This window comes from Rhinatrema bivittatum, chromosome 4 (genome assembly GCF_901001135.1).
Source record: "Rhinatrema bivittatum chromosome 4, aRhiBiv1.1, whole genome shotgun sequence".
In the NCBI taxonomy this organism is placed as follows: Eukaryota; Metazoa; Chordata; class Amphibia; order Gymnophiona; family Rhinatrematidae; genus Rhinatrema; species Rhinatrema bivittatum.
In genome coordinates, this window is record NC_042618.1 from 152,826,861 (window position 1) to 152,840,802 (window position 13,942).

The window sequence follows — 13,942 nt, forward strand, 5'->3', positions numbered from 1 at the left end:
TTCCAGGGACTTGTCGCCAGGCTTGCCGATACGGTCAGTCTTATTTCAAAAAATTCTCTCTGAAAAAATTCTCTCTGAAAAAATCTTTTTGAACGTAACCTTTAGAGCACAGCCTTGTGATATGTTTTTTCTTTTTTCCTTGTTTGTTTGGTGATTTAATTGAATGGAAAATAATTAGCTCTTTTTGGAATACTTTATGTGATGTGATGACATAGTCTGCTGGGGTGGTGAACCCCAAGGCTAGAATGGCCAGTACACCGGTAAAGCAAGCCAGTGTACTGGAACAGGGTCAGGGCATCTTCACCAGCAATGATCACATTCCCCTTGGGTTGAGCCCTCAGTTATTGGTGTCCAGCAGGGCTTAGGACACCATGACTAAGCAAGAATATGTGATGACTAGAACCAGGAAGACCAGATAAGAAGAATCAGTAGATTGTGAGAAATGAAGAATATGCTGATGTCAAAGAAGTGAGATGATCTCTAGAAGCAGGATTCCAGCAAGAAGGCCAGAGAATGAGAATTAAGCTCTAGCAACCTGATGACTAGAAGCCTGGAAATTGTATGTGTCCAGACAGGAAACAAAATGGCTGCCAGCAGGAAATGTGGGCCAAGGAGCTAGGAGGATTGGCCAGACAGTCCCCAAAGCTCACAGAGGCCCCTGTTGGGATACAAAAACTGCTTATTAGGATTTCACATTTGGACATAGATATATAAGCTGGGATCCAGGAGAGGGAAAGACTACCTTATTTAAACCTTACACCTAAAGTAAAAAGCATGATGAATAAGATCAACAAGGCCATAACCTACATATGGAGACCATCTATTGATATGATAGAAATAAATTGGATACAGTCTTGTGCAGCAAAAATAATTAATGACAAAGTCCTACCAATACAGACACAAGATCACAAAAAAAAGATTAAAGATATCTCCTCCTTGAAAAAAAAACAGAGGAAAAAATAAAATCACTGTCTGCAGAGGTGCTGCGAGTAGAGGAGAGTCTCAAAGAACAAGGATGCCAAAAATAATGAGAAAAATCCAAAACATCAAACTGAAACCGGCTGCAGTAACAGAAGAAGACCTTAAATTCATAGACTCCAATAATAAATTGAAAACAGCCGAAGCACAAATACTGCAAAGAGATGAAGAAAATAGAAATGAGACATCAAAATGAAACATTTAGAGAACCCAAAGCAATCCTACAGGGAACTGGAAAAAGAGCACTAGTGCTGTTAAAATACCACATACCACCACAAAATCATAACAGAAAAGGTCTGGAGAAATTTATATGAGGATTCTGTAGACCACAACAGAGAAGCAGAATGGCTATGCAGCATACAGCAGAAGATGGGAAAGGCAAACCTCAAAACTATGGCATAGCCTAAAGTAACAAAAGAACTGGAAACCAGATTACAAAGAGTTGGAAGACCCTGGCTCTGAGAGAGTGCCCAACTTTTGGCTCAAACATTTAACCATTTGTAACATTGGGCCAGTTGCAGGACAGCCCCAAAACTGGCCTCACTCACCCCAGAGCACCTCAACTGCTGCAAGTAGCTCTAATGCTGACATCTGGATCCTAGCCTGTCACAATTGCCTTCCTTAGGCACATGCATGCACGCGTGTGCACACACACACACACACACCTCAACCCCATATGAAGGTCCCACGGTGGGAGAGACTCACGGCGCCTAGTAATGATGTCAGCACAGCAGGGTATTTAAACCCCCCCACCATGCTCCCAATCAGTGCCTCAGCAACAGGTCCTCCTGCCATGGCTTGCTGCCTACAGTACGTGTTGCCTTGTCTTCTGCCCTGATTCTCACCTGCCTTGAATCCGGTCCTGCTCCTTATCTGCCTTGCCTCCTTGTCCAGGTCCTTGCTCTAGTTCTTGACTTTCCTTCCTCTGTCTCTCCTCTCTCTGATTGTCTCTTGGATTTCGATCTCTGCTTGGATACCGAAGCTGCATGATCTCCATCTGCCCTGGACCTCTGCCTGGACAATGATGCTGCTTGACTTCTGCCCTCCCTGACCTTAGCCTGCTCATTGACTCTGCCTGACCGCTGTCAGTGGGACCAACGCCTAAGTCCTGCTGGCCCCAGAATCCAAGACTCATCCTGCGGGGAAAGGGACTGGTATAGATAAAGCCACAAACCTTGAGCGGGTCCCAGCTGGTTCACCTACTGGGTAGTGACAACTGTGCCACATCCTAAGGACCCACACACCATGACAACATCTCTTCATCAAGACCTGGCAAACTGCAAAAATCAATTGACCCAACAGGAAGAATTACCACCTCAATGGCTACTAATGGGAACACTTCTTCCAAAGGGAAACAAGTAGCATCTCTAAAAACTAGCAACCAATAAGTTGCCTACCTACAATATACAAGCTGTTCACTGTTACAGGTATCACATAGACTCTAATAACATTATGGTGATAAAACAGAAGGGCAACAAAAGAGGAGAATATAGAAGCAAAGACCAGATGATGATTATTAATAATGCTATCATGGACAGCTGTAGGAAAAATTGTAAACGGAGTATAGCATGGGAAAACTTTTGATAGCATCTCACAATCCTGGATAATAAATTGTCTTGAAACATACAGCATGAACCCTCTATTGCTCAAGTATATCCAGTTCACCATGAAAATGTGGCAGAACACTCCATCTGATCCAGAGAGGAATATTTCAGGGAGATACCCTGTCACCACTCTTGTTTTATCTGGCACTAAATTCACTGAGTATACATTGGGCTATGGATTTAGCCTTAATCTTAGAGATACTAATGACCTACAGATAATATCTCGTTCTTTTTGAAGAAGAGTTGAAGTTTTTCAGCTTTTGTTATCCTCATTTAGCTGAGCAATTCCAAGCAGTGAAGAGTTTCACATGTGACATTTAGTCTGGACAAATGTTCTAATTCAACCTTCCTTAGAGGAAAACTAAGCAAAACTGAAAAAATCTCTCTGATGAAGACTGTAATATAAAGAAACTTGAGCAGGAAAATGTATATAAATATCTAGGAGTAGAGGAACATGCAACAATCCAGCACAAATCATTGAGAGAAAAGATCATCAAGTACTACAGGAGACTGAAATGGATATTGAAATGTATCCATTTCAACAGCACAAAATAAGATTTAAGCCATCAATCAGCTTGCAATCTCTGCACTCTCATACATCTTTGGAATTATAGACTGGCCCAATAAAGATATTGAAAAATGTAATGAAAGAACAAGAAAATTCCTTCATGCTCAAAAGTAATCTATAAGAACCAGAGTATGCCAAGATTGTATATGCCAAAAGTAGACGGCAGTATAGGTCTTACAGAAATGTCATAATACATCTGTATCACTCCATGGTGATACCAAGCCTAGAATACTGTGTACAGTTCTGGTCACCACATCTCAAAAAAATGTTATAGCTCAACTAGAAAAGATACAGAAAAAAGCAGCCAACATGATAAAGTGGATAGAATTGCTCCCTTTTGAGGAAAGGCTAAAGAAGTTAGGGCTCCTCAGCCTGGAGAAGAGATGGTTGAGGGGTGATATGATATGTCCATAAAATCAAGAGTGAAGCAGAATGGGTAAATGTGCATCAGTTGTTTACTCTTTCATAAAATAGAAAGATTAGGGTACACTCCATGAAGTAGCACATTTAAAACAAATTGGAGAAAATGTTTTTTCACTTAATACACAATTAAGCTATGGGTTTCATTGCCAGAGGATGTGGTAAAGGCAGTTAGCATAGCTGGGTTTAAAATATGTTTGGACAAGTTCCTGGAGCAAAAGTCCAGAAACCATTATTAACCAGGTAGACATAGGGGAAAACCATTATTTCTGGGCAATAGCAGCATGGAATCTATTTTTTGGAATCCTGCCAACTTGTGACTTGGATTGGCCAAACAGGATACTCGGCCTGATGGACCCTCTGTCTGACCCAGATTGGCAATTCTTATGTTCTCATGAAATACATTGCACATATAGAGCTACCTCATAAGCCTTCAGGCATACCTAACAGCATCAACACACCGAAACACTCAAAAAGTGCTAACGTACAAAAGTGAACAGCTACAGTCTGTCTCTATCCTTAAACTTGGTCAAGAGTTTCAATGAACAACTGGAGAAATCAAAAACAGAATTTGCAAAACAAACAAAAAAACCCCAAACCAACTCTTTCAAGAGTTAGCCCAGCAAATAAGGAAAAACAGTTAGCAAAAGCACAAATACAGCAGGAAATACAAAGAGATACATCCGCAACCACATATGGATCACAACTTAACACAGGAATGACTAAGAAGAGGTGAACCTTAATCTAAGGATAAGAGAGAGAATATTGCATCACAAGACAGTGGATACTGACAAGATGGTTCACAGCCAGCAAAGAAAACAATGGTAAAATGGACAAATGCAGATTCTGTAAAACAGAACGGAAAACTGTTACACATCTGCTTGCTGAGGTAATATTCTGATGTCAGAAGGCCAGTATATAGAGACTCAATAGGGTGGCATAGTTCATTCACTGGAAACTGTGTAAGCACTATAATATCACTGTACTAGAAAAACAAAGGGATCATGACCCAAACAAAGCTGCAAAGAATGAAAAAATTGTGATCACCTGGGATATTCCTATTTCAATCTAAGAAGATCTTGATGCCGTAAAACTGGACATAATGGTAAAGGAGAAAAACCACACAAGAATACCATTGCTAATAGGGGCGTGCAGAGAAAAAAAATGTGTTTTTGTTGTTAGATTCATTTTCTGGAGATTTTTCCCCATAAATTTCGATTTGTGGAATGTTTCACCAAAAAATACAAAACCTCCCAAGTCCTCCTACCCACCCAGAAAAATGCCAGGCCAGGATCCTCCCCAGTCCCCACTTACCCAGTCTGATGGGGATCAAACAGTGAGGCCTAGGCCCAGGCCAAAGCCTCAGCCTTGTATAGGCAGAAGCAGGTCTAGGCAACCTTCACCTCAGCTTATGCAAGGCTTATGCCTCGGCCAAAGCACAGGCCCAGGCCTGATGCTGAAGCCCAGCCCAGAGGCCAGGTCTCAACACCTGGGCCTCGACCCAGCCCAAGGCCTAATGCAGGGGCCTGGACTGACCTTAGTGAATGGCATCAGTTGGCGATAGATGAGACGAAGAAAGAAGACAAGGAAGAGGAGCTCTAAAGCCTGGGTTCTGAGCCTGGGCATCAGGACCCAACCTCCAGGCTGAGCCCTGGCGTTGGCCCTGGGATCAGGCTGAGGCCAAAGTCGAGGTCGTGGTGATCTACTGTGGCCTCAGCTTATGAAAGGCAAAGGCATCGGGATCTGGCCTCTGAGCTTGGCCGTGGCATTGGGCCATGCCTGGGCCCTGGCCTAGGCAGAGGCCCAGATCTCAGGACCCAGCCTTCGTCAGATTCCTAGATGAGATAAGTTAATTTTTAATTTTTGAGGGTTCTCAACCCCAGCATTGTCCCAAGCCTAGGCCTAGACCCTGGCATTGTGCTTTGGCCTCGGCCGTGGCCCATGCTTTGGGCCTTGTCCTATGCCCTAGGCAAGGCCCTGGTGTCATGCTTAGGCTGCTGCCCCTGTTTTGTGCCTTGGCCTGTGCCCTAGGCAAGGCCTAGGCCTATCTCCGATGCATTCATTTAAAATGAACACAACTAATAAGATACATTTTCTTCAGGAAGCCCCAATTCGTTTTGGGGCCTCCCAAATGAAACAAATTGGACTTATTGAATGCATTTTAAAGGAAGGCTCATTCCTAATGGCTACCCCCCTCCCCTGTACACTGTTTCTTGGGAGCAAAGGGTAAGGAAGTCAGACTGGGAGGAGTTGGGAGAAGAGCAAACATCCCCCCTTCTCTGATTGACATGGATTAGCAGCAGTGGGCACATGTTATCTCGCCCTCTGACCTCAGTACTCTCCCCATTCCCCCCTCCACAACTACTCCTGTGCTGGCCTTAAATATAGAAATATACATTCTCTAGATATAGAAATGCTGCATCTACACAATAAAGAGATATATTGTTTTCATTTTCTATCAAACACATATCCCTGGATCACATATCACCAGCAGAATTAAGCCAAAAAATCTCCAGCACAAATAACAAATAACCAAGAAGTACAGCACACTCACAGACTATGGATACCTTGGCCTGACATTAACTGTATCTGGCAACTTGGCTATAAGACATTACGTGAAAAACTCCTAAGGGTCCTATATGCAATAAAGAATGCCCTGGCCAGTTCTAGCTATCCAGCAAAACTATTTTTAAAATCATTTGACAGTATTGCATCAATTTTAGAAAATGGATCTTATTCAAATGCTATTCAACACATCATAGAATACAAAAAATATATCCATAGTGTTAGATAACTGTTGGAGACAATGCTGTATGCAGTACAACATTACCATTCCTCTTAAAACATCAAACAATAACAAAGACATATGAATAATAATAGTAAAATCATACTAATGAAAAGAATAAAGACTTCAAAACATTGAATAATTTAAAAAATGTTATATTTTTCCCAAAATACCAATAAAATATTTCAAAACAGCAAACATCAAGTAACATTCAATAATGAAAACTAATAAGGATTTAAACATGTCCTGCTCTCTCTATACCTGGGATCTTTTCATATCCAGTCACCCTGAGATTGTCACAGATTGGGGATGGGTGCACAAACTGTATCCTCTCCCTCACATACACACACATACCTACACACTCTCTCTAACACACACATACCAGGCTCTCTCACCCAACACACACACACGACACAGGATCTCTTACACCAACACATATACAGGCTCTCACCCAGGCACGCATGCCATACATACACTCTCAGGACCTCCCCCTTCTGATGCAGCCCCACCGGGCCTCCTCTTTCTTCTGCCATGACCCTCTTCAGGCTGCAATGGAATAGGCTCTGTTGCAGCTCCTTCTTTCTTTGGCCTGTGGCCCCACCAGGCCTTCTTTTTTTCGGACCGTGGCAAGATAAGCTATACTGCTGCCACACAAACATTTTAATAATTCAGCCAACAGGCCCTTGTTGGAGAGGGGATGCTATAACATCACATCTCCTCAGTGCCCCCCCCCCCCCAACACCCCAAAAGCCAGCTATGCTCACCACAGAGGTTAGACTAACCAGTCTGTAGTTCCAAGCCTCCTCCTTCCATTTTTATGAATAGGAACCACATTCACCTGCCTCCAGTTCTCAAGGAGTACTCCTGACTCTAAAGGAGCATTGAAAAAGTCAACCAGTGAAGCTGTCAGGACATCTCTGAGTTCCCTTAGTACCCTTGGATATATCCCATCTGGTCTCACTGCCTTATCTAATTTAAGTTTAGTTAGCTCCTCACAATCCTAAAATCAATTGAGGTTTACTTCACATCCAGTGTTATTTGTGTTTGTTTTATGTACTCCAGGTCAGAAATATTTATTGAGCAAATTTTAATTTTTTACTCATCAGCTTCTGCATATTCCTCCCCCTCTATCTTTGAGTCTCACAAAGCTACTTTTGTACTTTGTTCTATCACTAACATATTTATAAATAAAGGGGCAGATTTCAAAAGGTGCTGGGGCATGGATATGGATAGATGTTGTATCTTCTTCAGATCTTCAAGTCCTGGGATCCATGGCTTCCACCATCGACCTTGCCCCCTGGGCTTTGGCTCATATGCGTCCGTTGCAGGACTCTTACCGCGGATCAGGGGAAGGAACTCCTGAAGAGCCAGGCGGACCGCCAAGGTTTACAGTCGATTGATGTGCCAGCGCGACTGAGTCTGCAACCACATTCCCTGGGTGGATTGAGAAAGGCAGACCGCCACCCCAGCTCAAGAGGCTGGCGTCCGTGGTCACTATCGTCCACTGTGGAGCTTGAAGAGGCATCCCTTGCAGAAAATGAGGAAGAGACAGCCACCACTGTAATTCGCCGGCAGTAGAATCCAAGAACGGAAGGACTACGTGAAACTGCTCCGACACTGGCTGCCAACGGGATAGCAAAGCTTTCTGCAACGGACGCATATGAGCCAAAGCCCAGGGGACAAGGTCGATGGTGGAAGCCATAGATCCCAGGACTTGAAGATAATTCCAGGCTGTCGGAGAGGGTAGCGCAATCAGATTCCGGACCTGATCGATCAGCTTGAGGGCACGCGCCCATGGTAAGAAAACCTTGCCTACTTGGGTGTCGAAGTGGGCTCCCAGGAATTCCAACTCCTGGGAGGGCTGAAGCTTGCTCTTGGAAAAGTTCACTATCAACCTGAGGGAGGCAAGGAGCTCCAAGACGCGATCCACCGCCCGTTGGCAAGAGGTCTCCGACTTGGCCCTGATGAGCCAATCGTCCAGATAGGGGTGGACGAGAATCCCCTCCCGGCGCAGAGCCGCCGCTACCACTACCATGACCTTCGTAAAGGTGTGAGGAGCGGTCGCGAGGCCGAAGGGAAGAGCTCGAAACTGGAAGTCCTGGTTGAGGATGTGAAATCTGAGATACTTCTGGTAGTCGCGGTGGATGGGAATGTGGAAGTACGCTTCTGCGAGATCGAGAGAAGCAAGGAACTCTCCGGGGCGGACCGCCGCAATGACCGCACGCAGGGTTTCCATGCGGAAGTGGGGGATCTTGAGGGCCTGATTGACCCTCTTGAGGTCCAGAATGGGGCGGAAGGACCCGTCCTTTTTGGGCACGGTGAAGTAAATAGAATACTGGCCAGCGCCAATCTCCCTTTCCGGAACTGGGACCACCGCCCCCAGATCCAGGAGTTTGGAGAGAGTCTGGACCACCGCGTCCCTCTTGGCCCGTCCGCAAGGCGAGAAAAGAAAGAGATCCGGCAGGTCCCTGATGAGCTCGAAAGCGTACCAGTCTTTGATAATGTCGAGGACCCACTGATCCGATGTGATCTTGACCCATTCCTCGAAGAACAGGGAGAGGCGCCCGCCGAGGTAAGGAACAGAGGAATGGGTCAGCTGAACTTCACTGCGTGGCAGGTTTAGAGGTGGCACGCACGGGCTGGCCCTCACGAAAGGGCCGCCTGCCACGAAAGGACTGCGACCAGGACTAAGCACAAGAAGAACCCCTCGCGGAACCGCCCCGCCCCCGAGAAGCGAAGGGACGCTGGCCCCTGAAGCGAGAGCGGGAGGGCGCGAAGGACCGGGAAGACTTAGGGCGGTCCTCTGGAAGCTTATGGACCTTGTTGTCAGCCAAGGAGTCCATAAGCTTCTCGAGATCCTCTCCAAAGAGCATCTTACCTTTGAAGGGCAGCGTGCCCAGCTGAGTCTTCGACGACTGATCAGCCGACCAATGGCGTAGCCAAAGGAGCCTCCGGGCAGCCACCGCTGAAACCATCGCCTTCGCCTGCACACGGACCAGATCGTAGAGGGCGTCCGATACGTAGGCGGTTACGGCCTCCAGACGTTCGGCTTGCTCTGCCTCTGCTGGCGGAAGATCCCGGGCGCAGAGTAACTGTTGAACCCACTGAAGGCCTGCCCGCATCATGAGGCTGCTACAGCAAGACGCCCAGACCCCGAGGGCCAGAACGTCGAAGATGCGCTTCAAGTGAGCCTCCAACTTACGATCCTGTGGATCCTTCAGAGCTGTGGAACCTTCCACCGGAATCGTGGTGTGTTTGGCCACCACAGAGACATAAGAATCCACCGAGGGATATCGCAGCAGCTCCAAACCCTCCTCCGGAAGGGGATAGAGCTTATCCATCGCACGCCCCACCCGGAGCGCACCCTCGGGGGCCTCCCATTCCCTCAGGATAAGGAGCTTGAGCATGAGGTGGAAGGGAAAGGCCGAGGCCGGAGCCCCCCCCAGGACCGGGTTCATATCCTTAGGAAGCGAGGCCATGAGAATATCCACGGAAGGACTCTCCAGACCCAGCTCCTGCAGAACAAAGGGAAGGAGGGGCTGCAATTCCTCCTTATGAAATAGACGAAGAACTCTGGGGTCATCCCCCTCTAGGGGGGGGCATCCGCCGAATCAGAGGAAGCGGTGGGGTCCGAGGACCCGGGAGACACCGGGGGGGGGAGGGGGGGCACCCCCGGGACCACCCATACCCGAACTGGTCCCTGGGGCTCCGCAGCCGGTCCAGCGGTCAACGGCGCTGAGCGAGGGATTTTTGGCAGGGGGGGACAAGGGGGGGGCGAGGAGGGGTCAGGACCCCCCTCCTGGGGACCCACGGGGGCCAAATTGGGGGTTAATTAAAAAGAATCCGGCCCCCCAGCCTCAGGGAGCACTGAAATCGGCCCCGACGAAAAATCCAATATGGCCACCATTCCTGGGCTCTGCCAACCCGGGAAAGGCCTGGCCATGCCGGGAGGAGTGGAGCCCCGGGCTAAATTTGCTTGTCCTGCCGAGGAGGGACCTTCCCCACCCGGCAGGCAAGCAGTGCAGAGACCCTGCCGCGGAAAACGCGAAGAGGGCAGCCCACAAGAAAGGCAGGCTGCCTGCCGGGACATAGCAGAGCCGCGGCTGCAGAAAAAAAAGGTTTGATTGACAGCCTGCACAGCAGGAGAGAGCAGGAGGGAAACCTGCTGCCTCCTGCTAGTCTGGCTGCCAGTTCAAGGCCTGCTCTGACCAGAAAAAAGAAAAAATGCTGGTCAACTGCTGCAAATAAGTTAGAGGTAGGTGAGTACCTGCAACTTATTTAAAGTTTTAAACTTTTTTTTTTTTCTACTGAGCGCAGCAGCGGGTTCAAAACCCTCTCGGCAGCCAGAGGGGGAGAACAAGACCCAGAGAGACTCGGTCCCAACACCTGGAAGCGTCCACGGATTCAGGTTATGCAGGGAATCCCCTCCTGCAAAAGGGGCAAAGCCCCCCTGAGCCGGGCAAGAGCTGGGAGACGGAACCGTCTCCCACACAGAAAAAGGAAAAAGCACTAAAAAAAGCGGCAGCTTCCCTTCTCTGGGTTTTTTTTTTTTTTTTCAAACAAGCGAGAACCAAAAAATACTTGCTTGAGCCTAGCAAAAGACAGAAGAAAAGGCTGACTAGCCTACAGCAGGGAACCGAAGGGGAGATGCTACACCTGCTGGAGACAGACGAATACTGAAGGGTTAGAGCAGAGCTTTCCAAACTGTGTGTCGGGACACGTTAGTGTGTCGCCTGCAGTGTGCAGGTGTGTCGCGTAAGCCCGGTCAACTCTGACGCAAGTTTGGGCTTTTTTTTTTCTGTTTTTTTCAGTTTATGGGTTGCTTATTATTGGGTGATTTTTGCTGTCAATCGCGTTTTTTTGGGGGGCTTGGTGGGTGGAACGAGCCCAGCCATCCTTGCATTGGCTGCTGCTGCTGCCGATGAGGCCTGGCCATGAGGAGTACTGACTGCAAGCAGCAGTGTCTGGTGATCATGGAAGGGAGAGTGAAGCACTTAACTGGCAACAATCAAAAGACGAGGTACATGAGTGTGGGGGCCAGACATGTGCTGGGGGGAGAGAGATGAGTGAGTGGGGGGCAAATGTGCTGGGGGGACAGACATGTGCTTGAGGGGGAGAGATATGAGTGTGTGGGGTACAGACATGTGCTGGGGGGGAGAGAAATGAGTGTGTGGGGGCCAGACATGTGCTGGGGGGAGGAGAGAGATGAGTTTGTGGGGGACAGACAATTTGTTTTATTATTGTTTCTCATAAATTATAACAATAACATGAATCTTGGAATATATATTTTTAATATAAATTTAAGGTTTTCATGAGATTTTATTTATGTATATATTTAAGGAAACATACATAAATAGTCGAAATATGTTTCGTTCGTTTAACCTTTAACCTCTGGTTTACTAGTAGACTGAATTACTGTGTCCCGAAATTATGTTTGTCTAAAACGTGTGTCACCAACATGAAAAGTTTGGAAAGCTCTGGGTTAGAGGATAGGCTCTGTCCTGATATAGGGCATCCTTCAAGTTTTAGTCTGTCTCCACCTGCTGGAAAGGAGGCTCAACCCACTGTCTGGACTGATCCGGGTACGTACAGGAACCTCTGGTTTGCTAGTAGACTGAATTACTGTGTCCCAAAATTATGTTTGTCTAGAAAGTGTGTCACCAACATGAAAAGTTTGGAAAGTTCTGGTCTAAGGTCTTGCTATGTGACACTAGTTATTCTATAAATGATAACAAATACTGTGCATGAAGTACAAAAATCAGGAGAAAATTAACAATTCACATTCCTTATTATGGAATAAAGAAAGGTGTTTTCTTTTTTATGGATCTAAGTGAAATGATCCATGAAATTTCATATTAAGGTTTTTAAAAAAATGTATGTCTGATCTCAGTTTACTTCCCTTTTTTATTGCTTCTGTTTAAAAATAAGCTGCACATTTGTCTAATACTTCTCTTGACGGCAAATCATAAAAGGGAACATGATCAGATTGCTTAGATCAGAAAAAAATCTCAGCTAGTAAACAAAGCTAAGTGACAGAAAAAAGTCAGGTTTAAATCAGATTATCGAAGCTTTCGATTACACATCACGACATTAAATAATATAACTAGTAAATTAAAAACGTATTCCTTTGGTTAAAAAGACAATTCGAACAACGCGAAGCTGACAATTCTTAGGAAAATCCATAACAAGCTTTAAAAAATAGGCTTCACCAATATTTGTAAATACTCCGCCGATAATGTTTGCACAGAAACGTACGAAAAGAAGGTTAATAGCAACTCACCGGAGCCAACAGATCCCACCATCAGATCGGCCGACAGAGCGATTCCTAGAAAGCCAACAACCAAAATTAGCAGGAGTTTCCGTTCATGCAATGTATGCATAGATTAGATAACACCGTGACGGTACAAACCTTTCACCGGAGAAAATAAAAACCCGCCCCGAAACTAATTCATCCTAACCGCAGCTGGAGAGCAGGTAGTTTGTATACAGCAGCAATTTCTGCCCCTTCCATTTGAAGCGTCAAGAAAAAGATGCAAGGTCTCTTTCTAAGCAATTCTTTTCCAATTAAGATTCTTAGCGATTCAGTTTGAAGATACTAGATTGAAAATATTACAGCATTTCTTAATCTTCTCTATATAAAACTATGTTTTGGGGGATGGAGAGGTAAAAAAGCAAGTTTGTAAGCAGCTTGGTGTTTGCTACCCACCTAAAATGAAAGCGGCGCGAGCCAGGAGTGCCATTCTGACGAGATAACCGCAACCTGGAAAAGCGAAGACAGGAATTATCATTCTGGATAGTTAGTTCTTCCTTACCATGGTTCTTTCTGCTTCAGAATAGTCTGAAAGCGCTTTATTAATAACATTTTTAACGAGACCTAATGTTTACACTGTCTAGTTAGATCGTATGAACTTCAGAAGAGGTTTCACTCAGGTTTAGTCAGCTTCACAGACACCACTATTTTGCAGGTATCATACAGTCGGAACCCTACCATAAACTTAAATACAAACATAACAGTTCGCAAAGCTCCTTCTGCAAAGAGCTTTATTTCAAAATTTATTAGCACCCCACCCCCCGTCAATATCTGCTTTCTTAGTCGTCCAAGTAAAAAAAAAAAAAAAAAAGAAAGAAATACTCAGAAGAGATGGAAAATAAAGACATTCTTTTGGCTGGGAAAGAAAAGGAAACGCACTTTATTGGTCCACGAGAAAAGAGGGATATTAAACAAAAAAACAGAACCTTCAACTGGAAACGCGAATTGGAAACTCCGAAAAGAAGGCACGATGCAGGTGAGCGGGCGATAAGGAAACGGTCCGCCTTCAGCTCCAGCGCCCCTCTGGCTGCTCTATAGTGCTGACTGCAAAAAGCAGGCGCGCGCTTTAAAACAGCCCGCGCGCTGCGGCAGGGCGGGGAAGGGGAGAAAGTGGGAGGCTGGGTGAGCGCGCGCGCGTGGAAAAGTCATGCCCGAGTGCCGGGGCCTTCAGGAAAACAGGGGATCTCGGCAGCAGTTTTGTTGTTTTCCTTTTTAGCTACTAGGGGTTTTGCCAACAGGTATGGCGCCCGCATCAGATGACAAGGTGGTGTGTGTGT

At 46.1% G+C, this 13,942-nt stretch overlaps 1 protein-coding gene across 2 annotated transcripts in view; it reads right to left on the bottom strand.

Annotated features, from left to right (window-relative positions):
• COCH (cochlin) overlaps window positions 1–13,709 on the bottom strand; it is a 174,037-nt gene extending 160,328 nt beyond the window's left edge. For both annotated transcript variants that reach the window (XM_029598995.1, XM_029598994.1), the window contains exons 1-3: window positions 13,592–13,709; window positions 13,062–13,115; window positions 12,636–12,680 (exon numbers count right to left, since the gene is read on the bottom strand). In XM_029598995.1, coding sequence (XP_029454855.1) covers window positions 12,636–12,680; window positions 13,062–13,095 — 79 coding nt within the window. In that variant the 5' untranslated portion in view covers window positions 13,096–13,115; window positions 13,592–13,709. The remainder of the gene's footprint in view (window positions 1–12,635; window positions 12,681–13,061; window positions 13,116–13,591) is intronic.
• Window positions 13,710–13,942: the final 233 nt, after the last annotated feature.